Source organism: Diceros bicornis, chromosome 31, assembly GCF_020826845.1.
Source record: "Diceros bicornis minor isolate mBicDic1 chromosome 31, mDicBic1.mat.cur, whole genome shotgun sequence".
NCBI lineage: Eukaryota > Metazoa > Chordata > Mammalia > Perissodactyla > Rhinocerotidae > Diceros > Diceros bicornis.
In genome coordinates, this window is record NC_080770.1 from 26432209 (window position 1) to 26453825 (window position 21617).

General features: G+C 37.3%; 1 protein-coding gene across 5 annotated transcripts in view; it reads right to left on the bottom strand.

Annotated features, from left to right (window-relative positions):
- TTC17 (tetratricopeptide repeat domain 17) overlaps positions 1-21617 on the bottom strand; it is a 118543-nt gene that overhangs the window by 45595 nt on the left and 51331 nt on the right. For 4 of the 5 annotated variants that reach the window (XM_058527118.1, XM_058527120.1, XM_058527122.1 and 1 more), the window contains exon 17: positions 3471-3641. The exons of the other annotated variant lie outside the window; for it this stretch is intronic. In XM_058527118.1, the coding sequence (XP_058383101.1) occupies positions 3471-3641 (171 nt within the window). The remainder of the gene's footprint in view (positions 1-3470; positions 3642-21617) is intronic. 5 annotated transcript variants of the gene reach the window in all.

Genomic DNA, 21617 nt, shown 5'->3' on the forward strand with positions numbered 1-21617 from the left:
GACACGGTAACTATATCTCCGACTACAAAACCTGTGCTCTTCCTTCCACAGTCAAGGTTTACCTGGAAGGAATTCTGTACTAGATGAGGAGGTGTTACAGCAGTGGTTTTCAAATGCTAATCAGTGATGAAATTTTCCCCAATCCTCAGCAGAATGAGAAACAAAAACAGGACGTGCGTATAAAGTTATCACACACATACACAGACATTTATGTCCAGACACACATTTCTTGGCGTAAGGTTGCCAACTGTCCGTTTCGGGGAGAGGCTGACCTTTATTCTGAGATTGCCTTTGTACTTTTTTGACATTAAAATGTTCTTTGCTTTATAAAATAATGGAAATAGAAGATGCTAGTTTTCTTTAAAAATGACTTTCTGAATTAAAAAAATGAAGCTCTAATCCATCAAACCTCTATTTTTGAGAACCACAGGCAAACGACACAGTATATGGAATTAGGAGGCCTGAGGATGAGTTTTAGTTATGCCACCTACTGAAGAAACTTAGGCAAGGTACCTAACTTCTCTGAGTCTCAATTTTCTCATCTATAAGATTGGCTTAATAATAATATCTATTTCACACGGTTAATACATAATTCATAATACTTTGTAAATTACAAAGTACCACAAAAGGTAGTGATTATCAAATAGTTTATGGTTACTGGAGAGAGCTTAACTTTTTGTATTTCTTTAAATTTTCCTTCAAAAGTTGGGTTTTCAAAACTCCTTTAATGTCTATACTTGGCTTTTATTCTAACACACTATTTGTATTAAAAAATGGAGTTTTTCTAACTCTGATAACCACACTACAGCAAGCCTGCTGGTATGAACATGCTAACCTATACCATGGCTGTAGTGAGTGGACATGTTATCCGTGTCTAGGGAAAAGAAGAAGGTACTCCCTGAGTTTAGACATGTGGTAAAGAATACTGAGTACCTGAGAGTACACCTAGTAAGTCATCATCATAATACGGGTTAAATTAGCAATCTGAAAAGGAATCAATCGTAAGAAATAGTTTGCATGATGTTGAATGGACCTGGAAAAGCCCCAGTCTCAGCCAGGGCAACTATACTGTATCCCCAGCGTGGGGATGGAATGGAGCTACATGGGGAACACGGAACTAAAGAAACTTTAAGCAATAGGTTATAATCTGTTTCGAGGAATGAGATACTCAGAAAACAGGAGACAAAGAGCAGGAATTTGGTTAGGTTTTATTCCGAATTGTCCTAGGAAAAAAGACTCTAATTTGGTTGTCATGAGTATTCTGGTCACTAGGGAGTTAGACTGTATTGGAATAGCGATAGTTTCTAGAAACTGAATAAAATACCCCTTAACATTACTCAGTTCCATTTGTGTGGATTCTGGGTTTATCAAGCGACTTCACAATGTCCAGTTGGTTGTGTGGGCACCTTGATGCCAGAAAGAGACATGAGGCTACCAGGTACCAGAAAGGAGGGGCCCCATTGTAGATGAACAAACTGGCTGTCTAGTTTAAGAATTGATCTCTTTTGAGTTTGTAAATGGGAATTAGTTTCCTTAAAGCCCAGACATTTCTGGTAGAACTGATGAAGCTAATTTTCTCAAACTGCAAAGGTGAAGGTCACAACTTCCCTTTGGAGGTCTAGCTCACTTCTCTTAGACATCGTTTTTTATATACAATATCACTTAGAAGGAAACACAAGATTCTGTAATTGCTAAATATGTTAATCCAACCTACAGAGGAAGGCAAATGCCACATTTCATTACTTTAACAAATGTTTACTGTACACAGAAATATAAAGTTATATAGGACATGATGTATAAGAAGCTCATAGTCTGATGGGAGACAAGACATACGAGCCATTAATACTGCACGAAATGTGCCTTGACAAAAAGCAGGAACAAGACAGCAAATGGAACACAAAATGCTTGGAGGACTTTGTGAAGGTTTCACAGAGGAGGTGACATTTGAGCTGGATCTTGGAGATGTACGGGAGTTGTCCATATAAAGCAAAGAGCCCACAGGGGCCATTCCCAGCCTGTGCAAAAACATGGAGGTTCAAAACAGCATGGTATGTGAGGGAAATGGTGAAGGGTTGGTACTCCCTGCTAGGCAGACTACTAGGAGATGGTACAGTTGGAGACAGAATCGAGGGCCAAACTGCCTCACATCCTACACTAAGACATTCGGACTCTCCTATGGGTAACAGCCATTGAAAAATTTGAATGTAGGCAACCTACCTGATCAGATTTGATTTTAGAAACAACTCCTTGGACACACAAGAAATTGCTAACAGAGGTTGCTTTTGCTTTTTACATTTTGTACCAATTACAGGTATTATCTCTCCCCCCCTCCCCCACACACTTACCACACATAAACTGAGGTAAAAGATTAGATATAGGGGATCCAATTATGAGGCTACTGCAATAGCCCAGGCAGAAACAAAGTCTGAATTCAGGCAGTGGCAGAAGGAACAGATGCAGAGATGACAGATTCAACAGGTCTTAGGGATTAATTGGATATAGTGGTGACTGGGTGAATTGTGATGCCATTAATAGAGAGCAGGAATATAGGAATTAGAAGCAGTTCAGGAAATAGGGTGAAAATGACAAGTTCAATTTTGGATATGTTAAATTTGAAATGCCTATGGCACATCCAGATAAGGAGACCACTAAAACAGCGGAAATAAGATCTGGAGTTGTAGAGAATATCTTTGCTGAAAATACCGATTTGGAGTCATTGGTATACTCAAAAGTATCTAAAACACCACGAGATAACACACAGAGGGATAAGACAAGAAGACCAAGGTTAAGATCGTCGGTAACCCAACAAAGAAGGGGCAAAGTAAAGAATAAGAGAAGGAAATTGAAAAAGATGCTCTGAGGATAGGATGAGGGCCAAGAGCAAGGGATATCCGAGAAGCCAAGAGGAGAAGGACATGTGAGAGGATTTCAAGAACTGGGGAGTTGTGCACAGTTCCACATGCAGTGAAGTGGTTAAATAGGATGAGTACCAAAAAGAAGTCATTCGTTTTGGCAATTATGAATTGACTGATAATCTTAAGAACTGTTCAGTATAGCACAGCTCAAAATGTGGTCATAAAATGGAGTTTTAGGAGAAGTCCTGGTAGGTATGCCCATTATTCCAAATCTTTAAATTTTATTGGGTTAGTGTAAATACAACTTATTTTCCTTTCAATGACTTACTCAATAGACTAATGACATTAAGAAGAAAGACTGGTACATAAATGATTCAAATTTGTTCTAGCAAAAGAAGATGCTGAGGTGGAGAAAAAAGAAAGAAGTGTGAACAGCATTTTCACATTATAGCTTGTCTTCTGCCTCCCCATCTGAGGGTCACCCTCATGATTCTACAATGCAATGTGTGACTGTTAAAAGAAGCAAACAAACTCTTGAGCGTAGAGAAAAGCCTAAGCTTAAAGCTTGAGAGTTGATTTTACCCCAGAAGCACAGCTCAGGTCAAATCAACTTACTTTCAAGTCTAAGGGCATCTGAGTCCCTCCCTGAATTCTCAACAGAGAGTACAGGGTCCTCCTCTGTTCCTGTCTCAGAGGGCTCTTCTTCAGCAGCATCCAGTGACTGTGAGTTGTCAAAATATTTCTGTTTGTCATGGCTGTTGTCCAGAGTTTTCTCATGACAATTACCTCAATGACAAGAGACACAGATAGAGCACATTAGAAACATCTCTCTTGTGTAGTCCCATAGTTCAAGGTCCTCAAATATCAAGGAGAGCAAAAAGGTGATAGTGTCAGTTTTTCTCCAGCAGAACACAAAAAAGTCAGTAAGCTGGAGTGCCCAAAGCCAGATCATTATTGTGATTCAAGATTTTGCACTGAAGTTCAAGTTTCACCTGCTAGGCTATTGTAAGAACAAAGTATTTGGGGAAAAAATTATAACAACAAAGATCAAGTCCCAAGATCTCATTCCCATTCATAACGAATGACTGTGAAACACTTCTTTGAAAGTCAAAAATATCATAAAAAAGAAATTTTCCTTCTATTTGCCTTTCAAAGGTGAGAAATGACAGATTAGTGCCTCAATAAGTCTGGAGAGAGATGAATTATAACAGAGAAATATACCATTCTTGCATCATAGCTTAAAATGAAAGATATACCCAAAGGTAAGGGATTATAAATTAAACACCAAGGACTAAAGGGGATGATAGTGGCCGAGAATCCACATTTAAGGCTACAATATCACGAAGGTGCCTATTTTTCTTTTGGAAAACAAGTTCTAGTTCATGTAGATAAAGATTTACCCGAGCATAAAATGTCAGATCTTGAATGTAATCATAGTACTCTCGGACACTTTCTGAAATGAAGAGTGAACCTGACGTCTACTACAATTTTGCCAGTGAGTCTTAGAGCTTTGACCCTGTTAGGGACTGTGTGTTAATATGGATAAAGGGCCACTATCCAGCTCCACCTGATGGTCAGGGGAATCTGGTTTTAGGCTGTTGTGTCTGATGTGGCAGTGACCTAGCTAGCTGAACAGGTGTCCTCTTCCTCTCTTATGTTTCACGTGCATTGCCACTGAAGACGCATGTTCAGTGGAAGCCCACCACTTCCCTACTAGAGGACAATTCTTTGGGTATAAGTAAGTTCTCTCCTTTACCAGAATATTCAAACATACTCTAAGAGTTTATTTTTGAAAGAAGATTATTTCAAAGAGATGTATGCACCCAATCAAGCTCTCTCTGCAGCAATGGAAATACAAGAAGTCTCTTTCTGGATTTGATGACTCACTTTTAGATTCCATTATTTAAGAAAGCCCTTCTCAGGCCATTTCTCTTATTATGCCAAGAAAACAATGAACTCCAATTTTTTCCAACTTACTGAGTTTAGAGTAAGGGAACCACACCCTTAGGGAGTCACTTTCCATTTTCCAATTCTACACTATTCCACATCTGAGGCTACCATATTCAACAAGGCTACATCAGAATCTGAGGATTCTTTGTTTCAAGAGTTTCAGCTCTCAAAAAACTTACAAACAACTTGGGGAGACAGTAAATACAAGACAACAAACAATAATGAGGTAGCATGCTGTGCCAAGTAAGTGCTTCAGAGAATAAGCTTTGAACACACAGAACTTGAATTTTGAAGAATAGGTAGGACTTAAAAAGGGGAAACTACTAGGAAGGGAGCCAGTATTTATTGTGTACTTCGTATTTTTTCTTCTACTTAACCCTCAAAAAAAAACTCATGAAGTATTATTAATCTTCATTTTACAGAAAAAGAAACTGATTCTCAGTGAAATGAAGTAACTTGCCTAAAGTCAAACTGTAAGTAAGTGGTAGATCCTGGATTTGAATCAGGTCTATCTTACCGCAAAGCATGGCTTTCCACTAGTCAATGCTACCTCTTTAGCAGAATAAGCAGAGAAGGCAGCTTTCTAGGCAGGGAGGAAGAATGTGTTGAGCAAAGCAACAGAACAGGAGTTCTCATGTGTGTTTGGGAGGCAATGAGGAGTACAATTTGATAGTGATGGAAGGTGTGGGGTATGCATGTGTGTGGGATGAGCAATGGTAGTCACTTTCTCCAGATTCTCCTGTGAGAGGACAATGGTTGTTGATTTGCCTCCACTTGTGTCTTCACCATCTAGTATGTGCAGGTAAGCATGCGGAAACTAAGCCCAAGAGCACTAAAATAAAACAGAGCGATGATAACCAACAACTCTGCACACCCAATTTACTATGAAGAACATCGCACTTCCCAGAGACAATTCTTAATTGGGATATAAATAAGCATGACTATTAAAAGCAGAGAGGAAGTAATGATGACAACAATGCTGATAATTTTAAAACATGTTACCCCTAGTGAATATTCTCTGACTTCAGCTTTGGTGAATTTGCCTCCAAAGCACTTTTCACCTTGACACAGGTTGAGTAAAACAATGTTACCAAAGCGAAGGACAAACCTTTAACACTGGAACCCAGCGAAATTCTAGCTGTGTTTTCTGCAGTTAATTTCCTCCTCCAACCTTTGCATCTCTTATTTTTCTCCCCCACGCTCTCCCCATTATAAAAATTTAATTGGTTTCATCTTTTTAAATGTCTGCAATATTAAAAAATGCTTTATAGGTAATTTATAAGATATGATGTGCATAAGATCCCGAAGCTAAAATTAGTCCTCCTGCATGACCTTAAACCCAGACACCTTCTTGAAGTAAGCCTTGTGCATTCTAAGAATGTCTTGTCCTCCAACTCAGGAAATTGGGGCCAACATCTCTGAGAGAGAGGGCAGAAGAAGGGACCAGGGAGAACTGGGAAAATAAAAGGAAGAATAAGAAGTTTATGTTTGGATATTTCTTGGAAGTAAGCAGAATCAAAATGATCAAATAAAGACCAAATGCTTTTGGATTAAAATTGCTAATATTAATTTTCTTAGACTGACAGTTAAAAAAACTGGTTTAGAGTTGTGGTATGATTTACATAAGTATTGAGGCTAATAATAGAAAGTCAGATTGCCTAATTTTTAAATTACTTCTTCCAGTTGTCTGAGGAAGAACTGAAGCATTTCAGAAAGAACGAAAGTTTCTGTTCTTTGGACTATAGGACAGGTCTACTTCAGCTTACAGGGGAACTAAAAAGAGTTGCCTACATGGAAAAATATTGCTTGTCTTCCCAGCAGAGGTGGAGTTGATGTTCTCATTAAAGAAACACAAGAAGATGTTGGAGAAGGGAAAATGGAAAGACACCTCAAAAGTAACAAGTCATCTTCCATGCATGTGACTATTATTTTTTGCTGATGCAAAAATGAGAAGATTCTATGGCTTCGACTAACCTTGAGAGGTATGACTTTTTTTTTTAAGGAACTGCATGATTTAAATGAAATGCTTTACAGATAACAAGGTCCCAGGTGAAAATGGAAACACTTTTCTGTGCTTTATGCTCTGTACTTGCTTCCAAAGCATTTAGCATCTAATTCAGATCCCGTCAGTTTGGTTTTTCTTAGAAGTAAAACACTACGAGGCAATACACCAACTAAGCATAAAACTCCAAGAAGGGTATTTCTGACTCTAGAACTGCTATGAGATCTCAGACACATCAACATCCTTTTCTGTGCTTAGAGTATTGCCTGCATAAATTGGGTTATTAATATTAACCTAACCTACAAGGGTGTTCTGGAAAACAACTAAATATTTAATATACCTCATCAAAGCATAAGTCTCCTAAAGGATAAAAGTACAATTTATCCTGTGGCTAAACAGGTTTTCTGAGTACACTAAGTTCTCAGGAACTCCTATCATTACAAAGGTTAGGGAATCTCCTCTCTTCTCATTATTTCTGTTTACAAAGGTCCTAGAAGAATATTTTCCATTTTCTAACTAGAGGTGGGTAACCACTTACTTGTTAAAAAGAATTCTTACCTTCTGAATCTCATAAATTGGTAAAAGATTCCTGGTTGGGGACCTGAGGACCCTTTACGGTTAGTTACAATAAAGAAATGCCACAAATAAATTGAGGGGTATTAGGACTTTGTAGGAGACAAGTAACTAAAGCTAGGCAAGTAAAAGTAATGCCAAGTTCATGTAGTTCTTTTAGCACTAGAGCGCAGTGGATGAGAGCACAGCCTTGAGCCACACTGAGTTCCAATCCTGCTTCTACTACTTTCTAGCTGTGTAAAGCAGGGCAAGTTACTTGTAACCTCTTTGTGAATCAGTTTCTTTAACTGCAAATTGAGTTTAATAACAGTACCCACTTCACTGTGTTGTTGAGATTAAAGGTAAAGAGCTAGACCATTGCCTAATACATGGTAAGTTGCTATTATTATTATTATTACCCCAACACAATCTCTTTTAACAAGGCCTTTTAGCTATAGCCAACTCAGAATCTTTAGTATGAGCAACTGGCTCTTACAAGAAATCAGAGTATTTGCCTGATTTCAACTCCCAGTGTGTGCGTGAGAGATGCTGGAAGCAGTATAGAGTTCATTTTCACCAGTCTTCAAGAAGAAAAAAGCAATTAATTCAGATTCAACTGCTTAGCCTATCTAAATCCTAAAATATTTAGTAAATTTAGAAATTAGCCTCACAGTCTCCTCTGTGCTCTCTAAAGGACATTTTTAGTAGACAGTGTGAATTTACTGCCTTACAACATGAAAACAGACTACAGATACCATGTTAAATCGACACTTACCTCTTCACAGCCCAATGACTCATTAGGTTGTTACTTTTGCTCCAGTGTTCCCCTCAAATCTTTCTCCCTCTAACATACTCTTTTTTTCATACAACAAATAAGTGTAATACTCCTTTATTACCTACTATATAATGAATTTCTAAGATACAAATAATAATTAAACTGATTTATAATGGGAACTAAAATTCAAAATTGAGTTTTACGTTGCTGAAAGCAAAGTAACAGATGTTATAAAAATGGTCTTGTGAACAGTGGAATGTTCTAAAGATATTCTTAATATCCTTGTTCTAATAGGATTATACCATACTCCAACTGCACTCAAATTATGCAGCCATAAAACCAATTTTGTTTGTTCTTTTGTAAACAGATAACCTAGAAACACACTGTGAATGTTTTATTTTATTATAATTTAAGCTACCTCATCATTTCATGGTATTTATTTCTCTAGTAAAATAATCTGTCCTTTAGAAAAAGGTAGTAAAATACATCATGAAGTGACCAAAAGTACATCTTTCAGTTGCTCACCACTGCTATGCAAAATTACTTTAAAATATTACCAGGAAACTTTAACTGTGGGTGGCATGTGAGGCTTGGTACCACACAGAGTCACAGAGTACTGCAGACCTCATTCCAAGAGGAACATTCCATAGTATGAATTCAAATCTTGCCTTAGCTGCAGGCTTGCCATATGAACTTGGGCAAATCAATTTACTTCTCTGTCTAGGTTCTTTATCTGAAATGGAGAGATAAACTACTGTCCTCCTGTCAGAGGATTCTTGGGAAACGCCATTAATGAAACCACTGTCAACATAAGCATACAGAACCCCCTGATTTGGGTGAAACCTAGGTTGCTGGTGACTGTACCTGAGAGAAAAATGAAGCTGCCTCACCCCCTTTGCTCTGTGCTGCCCTCTCCTTAGGAAAGACAAGAGAAATCATTTCAACAGAAGTAATTCTCCTTAGACATGTTCTCATTCAGCAATTACTGCTTAATGAAATTCTTTGCAGGAGGTTTCCAAGTAATGGTTATGTACTGACTGACCTTAAAAGTGCAGTGCCAGATGGAAAACAGACCATATTAAGGACTTGAAATCAGCAATCTCAGGATTATACAGGCATTCCCTCCTGGTGAGGTGAATGAATCACATGAATTTAAAAAAATGTGACCTCAAATACAAGTGTAAGAGTGTGTGTGTGTGTGTGTGTGTGTGTCTCCCTTTTACTACATATTTTGGAGTTAAATTCTATCCTGGAGAAGACTGTTCATGCATGGTAGGGGAATCTGCTTTGCCCAAGAATTCAGAGCTGCACTGGTTTCTGTAGACCTAGACTCCCTGCCTCCTTTTAGAAGAAGAAAAGGGAGAACTAGCCGTAAATCTCGTCTCTTTGTCTTGCCATGTGGCCTTAAGTGACTAAAGTGGAGGGAGCAAAGTCAGCGTCAGTTGAGACACAGACACAGACACCGTGACATACAGGCTGTGGAAGAAACGACTCCAGTGACGGAACCCAAGCCCTCAGCAGCTATAACTTCCTCTAGAACTGTGAAAGATCAGATTAGCTCTCTAAACAAGGGAATTTAAACATTCACTGGAAGTTTACTATGAAAGATTTTCCCATGCAGAAGCTATATTGAGAAAAAATAAAAAAAGAAAATTAACTGCTTTAGCTGTTATTATTGTTATTAAATTTAATTACAAATTTATTTTATAATTTAAATCTCTGGCTTACTTCAGCCTAGTGAAAAATTTGCTTCAAGTAAGAATGCTGGGGAAACAAATTTAACAGATTTTCTCAGACTTACTGATTTACCCATAAATGTTAATTTTTCAGTGAGGGTTAACAAGGACATTTGTTTGTAACTTTCATTAAAAACAGTACGACAGGAGGTGGGAGAATACAGGCTACCTACTAGGTGTGCCAGATTCTAGTGGACAAGCGAGACAATTTACTCCTTTTCTCTTCTCCCTCCTATGGCGTGGGAGCTGCAGACCTTAGAAGAAGATCTGTATCTATATATGTATGCTGAGTGGGTTCTGCACAAAGCATTCTGGGTAAACAGTGGGCGGATACAAGTTAATGACTCTTTATTACTAGGTATTCTCAGTAGCTCATACTTGAAATATCATCAGCTAATTTGCCATTTAAGGACATTCTATGTGCTGAACATTGGGAGAAAGGTGCAGAATACACGGTAGGCTAGGCTATGAAGATGAAAAAAGGATTGGTCCCTGCTCTCAAAGAGCTAGAGAAGTTTTGTAGGAGAGTTGTGTCATGTACACAAATAACTATAATGGCAAGTCACAGGCTGAAGGCGAGGCATGGCAATGTGATTGGTTACACATTACTTTCAATTAAGTGATCAGGTAAGGCGTACGGCAGAACTGGGGGCCCTGAAGGATGAGTAAGACTAGGACTTTGGGGAGAGGGGGAGACAGGGTTATGAGGAGGAGCTACAGAAAACAACTTGAGTGAACACATGGAACCAGGAAAGCAGGATGTATGTAGTAAAGAAAACAGGCTACCCACAATGTCATCGTCATATATCAAGGTTCAGTACAATTTCCATTGACTCTGCAAAAGGCAGAATGATATTAAAGTTCTTACGTGGTCAGTGAGCTTAAATTCAGCACATCTATTTGAGTCAACTACACACTCTTGCGGTGAGTCGGCTTCACTTAATTCTTACTACTTAGAATAAGCCTACAAATAGATGGCATGGTGTGTGTGGGGGCTTAGACATCCTAGTTACCCACAATCTTTAGCGTTTACCATTTGCTTCTCCCTTCTCCTGCTGCAAGTGAGTGGTCACTTGCTGATGTTGAGAAAAGGAACCTAGTAGGGAAATCAACAGACTTTAACTCTGGTCCTCTTTCTCGAACTACAAATGGAGGCACAGAGATCTGCATAGGGGAAGGCAGCTACCACCAGAAGTGCTTGTCAAGCATATCAGGTTTGCCCTTCTTCCTAGAGTGAGGGTACAAGACGAGGCCGAGGCTAATGAAGTCTCAAAGGCTACTGGATCTTTATACTCTGCAGATTAAGTAATTCATAAGGATATCTTCAAATGAGAACCCAAGATCCTAGTTATTCCATAATTGATCAGGACCTGAGCCTCGTAATAACTCATAGGACTTAGATATGAACACAAAGACCATTAGAAGTTAGTATGGGTAGTAGGTATGATATTTAAACCAAGGTTTAAAAAAAAGGCCACTGAAGTCCCTCAACCACAGAACATTTTGAGCAGGGCCTTGTGGATTTCAGTGACAAAGTTCCTTAATTCCCTGACTGCAGACTCCACTTCAGGCATATGGGATTACAACAGGCACTCTGATTTGAGTATACCTACCTACCCCTAAGTACACATAGCCAATGCACTAAATCAAACGAAAAGCGTAGAGAAGTAAATGATGCTATCGTACTGTTCCCTTTTGCTTTACGTCACCAAATGAAAGTCACCTGGAGGCATTCACCTCAGTGGGCACTTTGCACATAGCTTGGCTTCCAGGATCTTACTCTCTCCCAATTTTTAACATTTACGGATTTTAGCCAGGGTACCGTGAGAGAGATGGTGAATTGTTTAATTATTTTGTTCATGTGAGGTTATTCCCTAGCTATATTTCACATCATCAAGGGAAATACGGCCTGTCTTATTATGGTGAAGCAGGAATTGGAAGACTTGATCAACACCAGCCACGCTATCAGCCGCTATTGACCACCAGCTCTTTTTCCTGAATTTGATATGCTTGCTATTTTTTATAATCATCACTTTGGATATTTGTGATCTGACTGGCTTATTAAGCAACGCCTGACAGCTAAAGAGGTTTAAACTGCTTTGAGGATGGCAAATTCTGAATGGCAAATCTAGGTTTGTTGTTATAAAAAGCAACTAAACGAGAGAACAGGACAAATCCCAAGCTGTGCTCTTTTGAACAGCTATGAAATATGATTTAAATTTCTCCTGAATTTTCAAGATCATAACTAAATGAACTTTGGTGGTTAAGAAAAAGTAACACATTACTGAGATTTTCTTGGTTAAAGAGTACACTAGTTTAGTATGAAATAAATTTGACTATTAGTGATAACAAATAACACTGGAAGAAAAAAGGGGGAGAAAAACCCAAACCAGCACACACAAGCACTCATATATATGCCAGGTATCCTCAGTCATGTATTTTAAATCTCACTAATGCTCTTCTCTAGTGACTGCCAGGCTCAATTGCTTCATTTCCACCAGGCCATGGAACAGAGCAGAGATCATTCAACGATTTGCAAAGGGGTTAAATACTTGGTGCTCACTGTTTTAAACAAAAATTCCCAAACTGGGAATTCATTTCAACCAGTTGGCTCACAGCGCACATTAAGAATTTTCTCTGGGACATATTTTAAAAAAAGAATCCACACTACAACGTAGACTGGATTGTGTGTGTGTGTGTGAGTTCTGCCAATTAGAATAATCTTTTTGAATGGGGAAGAGTTATGCAAATGCTTGCTATATGAGATGGCAAAGCTTAACATAACATAAACTGAAATATCTCCCAGAACATCTGCAACAATGTATGGAAACTGAAGATTTAAAAAGACAGCAACTAATGAACTTGCCTTACTGACTACACACAAAGTATTTATACCTGGAAGTTAGAAGTTAGCTCCCTTCAGCTCCCATGAGGAGACTAATGTACAACTTTGGCGACAAACCATATGAAAAATATCTTGTTCGATGATTAATGGGGGTTAGAAAAAACAGACCCCAACTTGCTCATCCTTCATATTTTCTTGTTGGTGTGTACAGTCACTCTGTCCTTAGTGATGCGAGTGTAGGCAATCACAGTAAGCTCCTGATGTAGAAGGGAGCCTATACACAAATGTCTGAATATAACTTTCCAACCCTATTTGCAGATAAGTGCTCACAAAATATGATTAACGATGCCTTCTAGTGGGTGTCCCTATACTAGAGAAAGAGCAGAAAGGAAACAGAATTGTGATCTAAACTTAATTTAGTATCTTAAAAATATAACTGACTCCCTTTTGGAGACTTGAGAAGGTAACTCTAACACTGGCCAAGACCATTCACACACCTCAAGTGTTAAGTCTGTAATTCAGAGAGACTGTAAGTTGGCAACTTCTTATTTTTAGGTTAATGAGTAAAAATGTTATAAAACTGAGTGACAAGCTGCAGTGCTACCTGTCCCCCCCAGCTGACTTCAAGAAGTGCTCCTGAAATGTCTGAAGGCACAGCTCAGTTACTGCCTTTGGTCTCAGTCCTCCTGGAGGATCACAGCCACGTCTGCAGTGACTCAGTTCCAACAGTCCCCGGGGAAACAGAGCCAAACCACTTTGTGTAAATTCCATGCTGGGGCTTAGAACACCCTCCCAATAAATGCCCCATTTCTTCATTCACCTGCCCAAATTGTCTACTCTTTTATTTCAAACACAATTACTTTTTCGTGTTTCTAACAAGTGAAAATTTTAATAGTCTTCCTTATTTGTGTCCTATTATTATTAATATGTTTCCTAAAGAATGATTCTTGGTATCATTATCTATTTTCTTTTAAGTTATTTTAGTCACTCAGTGACAGGATGAAACATGAGTTATGGTTTAGAAACTACGCCAATGGCTCTAAAAGTAATTCAACCATATACAGAGAGCTCACTTTAATACTTCCATTATCCTAAAATTTATTCTTGTTGTTTTAGTGTAGATATCTCCCTACTGTACAGAAAATACTTTTGATAAAATGAAGTCGCTGATGACTTTCTACACTGTTAAACCCAGAGCTTCCCACACTATTCATTTGCCAACTACTGTTTTGATTTTCCCACAGGTACTGGTAGCATTATTTATGTAATTTTTTAAAAATAGATTCACTGTTTAATCTTACATTAATTTATGTTAAAAGGGAAAATCAGTACCACTTTTCAAAAATCATAGATTTGATGTTATATATATTTTTTCTAACACGCATTAGAATAAACCAATAATATTAAAATTAAAAAACGTTAATCTAAGTACCACCTAAAAGCTTACACACCTCTGGTGATATCTGTACCATACTTTGGGAACCAATAATGGACATACTACTATGGATTTCTTCTTCCTTCTCCAACGCTCTGGTTCTTCTGACCTTCAGGACCTAGCTCCCTCTTGGTTTTCCCAATACCTCTCTTTACTCACTCTTTCACTTGCTCAGCTCCTTAAATGCTAGTATTTTCTAAGATTCCATTTTTGGCCTTTTCTTCTCATCCTGCACATGCTCTCTGAGAGAACCAGAGGCATCTCCAAATGAACATGTCTATCACTGAACTTATTCTTCAGCCCCATGTCAATGCATAGATGATTTCTTTTCCATATTTCCTCTCTTAATTAACGACACTGACATCTACCCAGTTACCAAAGTTAGAAACCTCTCTAGTCAATTCACATTCTGAGTCAATAGTTTTCAGCCCCTCTCTTATCTTATCTCTAACACCCTCTGCCCCCTTCGCTCTCATCTGACAATTCACCTCTTACTTCACTGAGAAGCAATCAGAAGGCCCACCACCATTCCTACATCTATACCTATATATTGTCCCGGCTCCTAAGGACAATCCCTATCCTACATTTGTGCCTTGGATCCCATCCCCTCCTGCCTATTCAAGAATTTTGCTTCTACAATTATCTTCTCTCTTTGCTGCATCTTCAATTTCTCCCTCTTTATTGGATCATTCCTATGCAAACATACTGCAATACTTTCTATTTTTAGAAGGACAACAAGACCAAAAATAAATATCTTCAACCCCATACCCCCTCCAACTATCACTCCATTTTTCTGCTCCTCACTATAGCAAAACTCCTTGTAAGAGTTACTGGTCATCTCCACTTCCTCACCTCCTTCACAATCCACGTCATACACGCTTCCAGAAGATTGCCAACAGCCTCCATGTTCCCAAATCCAATCGTTTATTCTCTGTCCTCATCCAACTCAACCTCTCAGGATATATCCACGTGGTGTGACAATGATGATACAACTGTTCATTCCTTGAAACACTTTCTTCACTTGGCTTCTGGGACAAAATACTTGGTTTTCCTACTGTCTTACTAGCTACTCCTTTACTGTTTTTTTTCTTCCCAACCACTAAGTGTTGGCTGGAGTGTTCTAGTAATTAATCATTGAACTACTTTCCTTTTTATACTAATCACTGAGGTCACTTCATCCACGCTCGTGATTAAAACACCATTCATAGGCCCATGGCTCACAAACTGTTATCTCTAGCCGGGGCCTCTTCCTTGACCATCATGACACTCACATACCCAACTAACTACCTAACACCTCCACTGAACATTTAACAGGCAACTCAAACTTAATGTGTCTAAAACCAAACTAGTTTTTCCCCCTAAACCTGCTCCTTCCTCAGACTTTGTCATCTCATTAAATAGCAGCACTGGTTATTAAGCATCTCATTAAATAGCACCAAGTTGCTCAGGTCTCAAATTTAGGAGTCATCCTCTCTTTCTTTCATTTCCCACATTCCTTCTAGTAATGGCTTACTGGTTCTACGTTCAAAAATATACCCCAAACACGATGCTCACTCCTCACTTTCTCCCCTCTCACCTCAGTGGTCCAAGCCAATATTATCTTTCACCTGTTTTTTTCCATCCTAACTGGTCTTCCTGCTTCTGCCTTTACCTCACTACAATCTATTTTCAAAAGAGCAGCCAGAGGAATCCTGTTAAAATGTAAATCAGATCATTTTTCTCCTCTGCTCAAAGTCTTCCAAACCATACACCTTTCTCTTAGAAGAAAAGCCCAAATTATTAGAATGGTCTGCAAGGCACGGAAGATGTGGTTTTATCTTCCTCCCATTCATTTCTGCTCTCATCTCCTACTTCACTGCAATCACACAGGTCTTCTTGCTGTTCACTGTAGAAGCCTTTGCAAGGACTATTCTCTCCACCTGAAATGCTCTTATGCTGTATGTCCACACGGCCCAACCCCTCACCTCCTTCAAGTCTTTGCTCAAATGTCACTTTCTCAATGGGGCTTCCCTTAACAATCCAATTTAAATATCACCCCAACCCTCCTGGTCTATTTTTCCCCATAGCACTTACCTTCTAACATACTAAATAATTTATTTATTATGTTTATCGTCTGCTCTCTGTTTCCCTCTACTAGAATGTAGCTCCGTGAGACCTGGATTTTTTTTCTGTTTGGTTTCCAGTTCCTAGAATAGTGCTTGACATAGAGTAGGTATTAGTTGAATGAATGAATCAATGAGCAAGCCACACTCAGGTTCCTTTGGTTGAAAGAAGAATATTCTGTTGCTTTAGAAGATTATATCTACTACCAAATTTCACTTTTCTTAAATATCATTTGGCCAGGTTAACAATCTACAATGACTGGGGGATAGCTGTAGAAAGAACTTAGACAGGAGCCAACAGGCTCATTCCTCAAAAGAAAAAAATTCTTGTGTGCAGGACAAAAAGTTCATATTAAAAACCAAGAAGTATTCATATGTATTCAGTGTCTTTCACAGGCTAAAGTGTAAAACCATTGGTTATCAGAATCTAACTTACTGTCCTAAGTTCTTATGAAAAGCAAAGGTAATCATTTTGTTCATGAAAGCAAGATGCTGGGGACCCCAAAGAGAAATATTACCTACTGAACTAATACTACAAGCATGGCCACCAGAGCTTCCGTGTAAAATCTAGGGCTATGTGGCCCTGTGATGATGAAGACTTCGGAGATCAAGGTGACATGCTAAACTGAGAGACCATGTTAGGGGTGCTTTTAGGGTTCATTATGACAGCTCCCCATAATCTAGTTCAGATCTGTGTTTTATAGAGGGATGTATGTATCTCTTTTGAGGGATGACATAAAAAAGTGCAGTGATTATACCACTTTCATAAAATGTTTCAAGAATATACAAATATGAATTCTTTCTAACATGGCAGTGATGGATAGTTTGTGACCTGTTAGGAGCAAAAGAAGTATGCATGGGAACCACACTGGCCTTGGAAGGCGGGGACTCAGATTTCAGTCTAGGCTCTACCACTGACTGACTCCGTGACTTGAGAAAATCATAACCTTTGCTTCTAGATTCATAGAAAAGGGACTTTTCTTATCCCCTTCCTCCTCATCACATAGATAACTGTCAAAGGATTATTTGTTAACCAAATAATTAAAGCCCTTTAAGTAAAGAAATGTAAACATTTAGACACATTACATACAGAGAGTTACATCTGGCTTTGTTGCAGGAGGCACCTGCATTTCAGGATTTTGAAACCTGAAATTATTTATTATTATAAATTAACCAGTTTTGATTCTTCTTACAGAAATAAATGGAGGTAAGCTAACTAGTAGCATATTAAAAATGCTATAAAAACTGGGACTTTAAGATTGTATCTTTTTTTTTTAAAAGCAAATATCTTCACTAATTCTCATGAAGAACGTGACAAAGCAAAGGTTCTCAATTGCAGGTAGCATATAATGGATAGTCCACAGGAGGGCAGCAAAATGCAGGATGTCTTTTTCTTCAAAATCTGAACTCCATATAAAATTGCTTTAAGCTACAAGTCATAAATCTATAGAAATTAGGTTAAAGAACACAGACAAAAACCACAGGCAATGAAACAAGTTATAAAAGGAGATAAGATTTAGGTAAATAGATGCTATAAATACAGAGACATTGTGAATGAAGACAACACAGGACAATTCTTCTTCACACTGGCACAGATATTAAAGCTCACGCACATGATTTGGAAACAGTTCTCTTTTTTTCTATAGTGGTAAAAGCTTTCAAATACACATGATAAAGAAACTTGTATAAAATTCTAAGCATACCTAGACATTAAAGTCTGAGTTCTGTATAACATTTATTCATAATTTCTATAGATCTGGGCCAATAATTTTAAGTGGGCATGTGGATCTCAGTGAATTAAGAAAAGATCAGGGTTCAGAAATCCAGGATTTGATGCTTAATTATATTTGGTAAATATCAATGCTATTGTTAGTGGCATACCCATAAACATCTCATGTAAATGAAGTCTAATAAATATAATCTACCATTGGTCTTATGTTTTCTAATATAGGAAAAATAATACTGAATGACGAATACTAAAAATAAAGTAAAATTATACATACCAGCGACATAACAACAGAACCATCTAGATTGCTCAAGTAGCAGAAAATTGCTTTGCTAGATGTAACTTTTTAATTTGCACATTAGCAAAGCTGAAGGATGAAAGCATTTAGAAAATATTTTAGAATAATAAATGCTTAGAAAATCCACTATCATGAATATTACAGATTCAATATCGACATTTTGCTTATATTGTTATTAAAAATTATTTTCCATTTTTGGTCATGAGAGAAGATAATCATTATTGCTTCATTAAGTTTCATTCTCTGTGACACCTTTATTTTTTCCAATTAAAAAAAAGTCCCTTTTCCAGTGCTGAGCACTTAAGAGACCTTACTTATACTTAAAAGCATTATAAGTTTATTTAACAGATTCCATTTTACTTTAAAAAGGGCCAAGTATGTTTTTATTGAAGAATAAGTTTGTTCAAGTGACCCATTCAGTTATATTTAAGCTAAATCAAGTTGTAAAATAAGAAACCAATAAATGTGGAAAAACAGTACGTATTTCAAAACTGCCAAAATAAAACCTTTAATCAAAACTGGAAGCACTAGCTTCTCTTTTACAGTCAACTCGAGAATAGGCAATTAAAAAAATCAATCTATTAAGTTTTCCTTCCCAGCAGCCTTGAAATTGTAGTGGTGACATAAAACTACCTATAAAAGAGAAAGATTTATTAAACGCTAGTCAAAGGAGAGAGGGAGATGATGATAAGCAGTTGCTATAAGAACATATGCACATAACAAATGTCAGTCAATAAAATGATTTCTAGATTAACAAAAGTTTGGAAAAACTGTCAGATAAATAATTCTGCACTAATTGACACATTTTTTAGCTATAAAATCTTTATAAGTAGGAAAATTTTGTGAGCATAGTGATTATGTATTTTTAAGTTGAACAAGTCAGTATTCAAAGGTAACAGAATACATTACCTGTGCAGATATTCCAAGAAACATAAACTGAAAATCTGTACGAAAAATTCTGTGATTATATATGACAAGCAATAAAATACTTGCTGATGTTAATATACTGACTACAATTTTACCATTAAGTTCATACTACCCAAGACGTTACACTATATTATTACAGTTGCTATAAAAATGGTTACTAATATGGATATTTAAAGAAAATAATTTGTGAAAGATTAACAGTAGTGGTCGGAAAAGATATTTTAAAAAGCTTTTTCCAAGAGCACTTACCTATTTTTGATCTTGAAAAGCTTATCTGAAAAGCTTTCAAATTGGTAGCTTTTCAAACAGACTTTCATAAGAGAATTATTTAGGTTGGGAGAGGGGTGGATAAGGGTAGCTTAAATTCTTGTCTAATAAAAACCAATTATGATATGAATTTCTTGATTATTATATGGAAAAAGAATCATAAACCTTGTCGATCTCTTGGAACCTTTGTACTGTCTTAATAAAATTTTAGACTGATAACATGTCAGACAAGGAAGAGAACTTATGAATCTTATTCGATATGGCAAAAATGAGAAAGCAAAAGGCAGAGAAAATCACCTGAAGGCACAGAAATGCTAATCATTATTGAGAGATTTTTGTCTTTTTTTTCATCAACCATTTAGTAAAACTCAGAGATAACTGGAGGAGATACGACCATTAAAGTTTTCAATCATAAGAAGTTCATGGTTTCTACAGTCTGTGTTTGCTTCTTTCAAGTTTCAGCTTTTCAAAGCTGGAACTCAGCAAACAACGGAATGAACAGGATTACTCTGGAAACAAGTAATGCAAAAACATTGTCAAAGAAAAATTCAATGTTGAAATTAGTTCAATACCATCAATGAGTTTTTAAACCTAGAAAACAGTATAGCATACATTTCCATTAGGGGGTACCAGGATTTATCTAGGGGTTAGCAGATGTTGGATTATTTTCTAAACTAGTCAGTTACAATATAAAAAGGTCTAAATGTTTTTTAAAAATTTTTATTAATGAGCTCTCTTTAAAAAAACTAAAAAATGTATTCTCTCTTCCCAAGTCAAAAATTTTCTTTTATTGTTATTGTATTGGATCCAATAATATTCTTGGGATAATCTGGACTATCAGATACTATGACTTTGAGAAAGATCTGTTTCAAGTTATTAGTTTCCTGGGCTAGCTGAAGTTATGCTCTGGGGAAAAACCTCAAGATAACTGATTTTCCTCTCTTGACATGAGTGACATAAAATAAGAATAAATTTCAAGAAACTGAAAAACTAAGCAAAAGCATGTAAAACTAATGCTAAGGAAAAGGGCCACTATATACATACAACACCCTTCTCCCCAAAACAGAAAGAAATCAAGAGAGGTAAGGGTGATGATACTAAGCAAAGAAAATGAGAGAGTCTATTAATATAAGCAGCTCACTGAAAAAAAGTGAAATCTTGTTTACAAGGCCGTCCTTACGTCACCCACAAAATTTAAAAGACTGCAATATATTTCTAGTAAGAAGATAAAGATCTATAATTTACACCTTTAAAGTTCTAAGCATTTTGTATTCATTATGAATTTCTAATGGCTTGCTTTTACCCAACACCTATTATGTGGTAAGGATCTCATTTAATCTTCTCAAATAGTACATGAGATAGATTTTATTATCTTTCATTTTATAGATGAGGACACAAGTTACTTTAGTGCGATCAGAAAGACAATAATGGCAGAGCTAGGGCTCAAACATGAATCTGTGTGACTCTAGCAACAGCCACTCCATTTTACTGCTTTGTTAAAATATTGTCTTGGGTCTTCAGCATTCATGTAAGAACTCTAGTCTAGACTGTGTTCAACACTGACTCACAACTGAGTTATGGAGTTATGCTGCCGAGAGGTTTCTGGTTGCTTCACCAAAAAACTGGGCTCTGATATTTAAAAAATGGAAGCACTACTTACTGCCTGTCATTCCATTAAAATCCTAAGGCAGTCTAGTACAGGCATACCTCGGAGATACTGAGGGTTCGGTTCCAGACCACCACAATAAAGCAAGTATTGCAATAAAGTGAATATCGCAATAAAGCGAGTCACATAAATTTTCTGGTTTCTCAGTGCTTGTAAAAGTTATGTTTCCACTATACTGTAGTCTATTAAGTGTGTGATAGCATTATGTCTAAAAAAATAATGTACACACCTTAATTAAAAAATATTTTATTGCTAAAGAATGCTAACCATCATCTGAGCCTTTGGAGAGTTGTAATCTTTTTGCTGGTGGAGGGTCTTGCCTCGATGTTGATGGCTGCTGACTGATCAGGGCGGTGGCTGAAGGCTGGGGTGGCCGTGGCAATTTGTTAAAATAAGACAACAGTGAAGTTTGCCGCTTCTCTGTTGACTGACTCTCCTTTTCACCAACGATTTCTCTGTGGCATGTGATGCTGTTTGATAG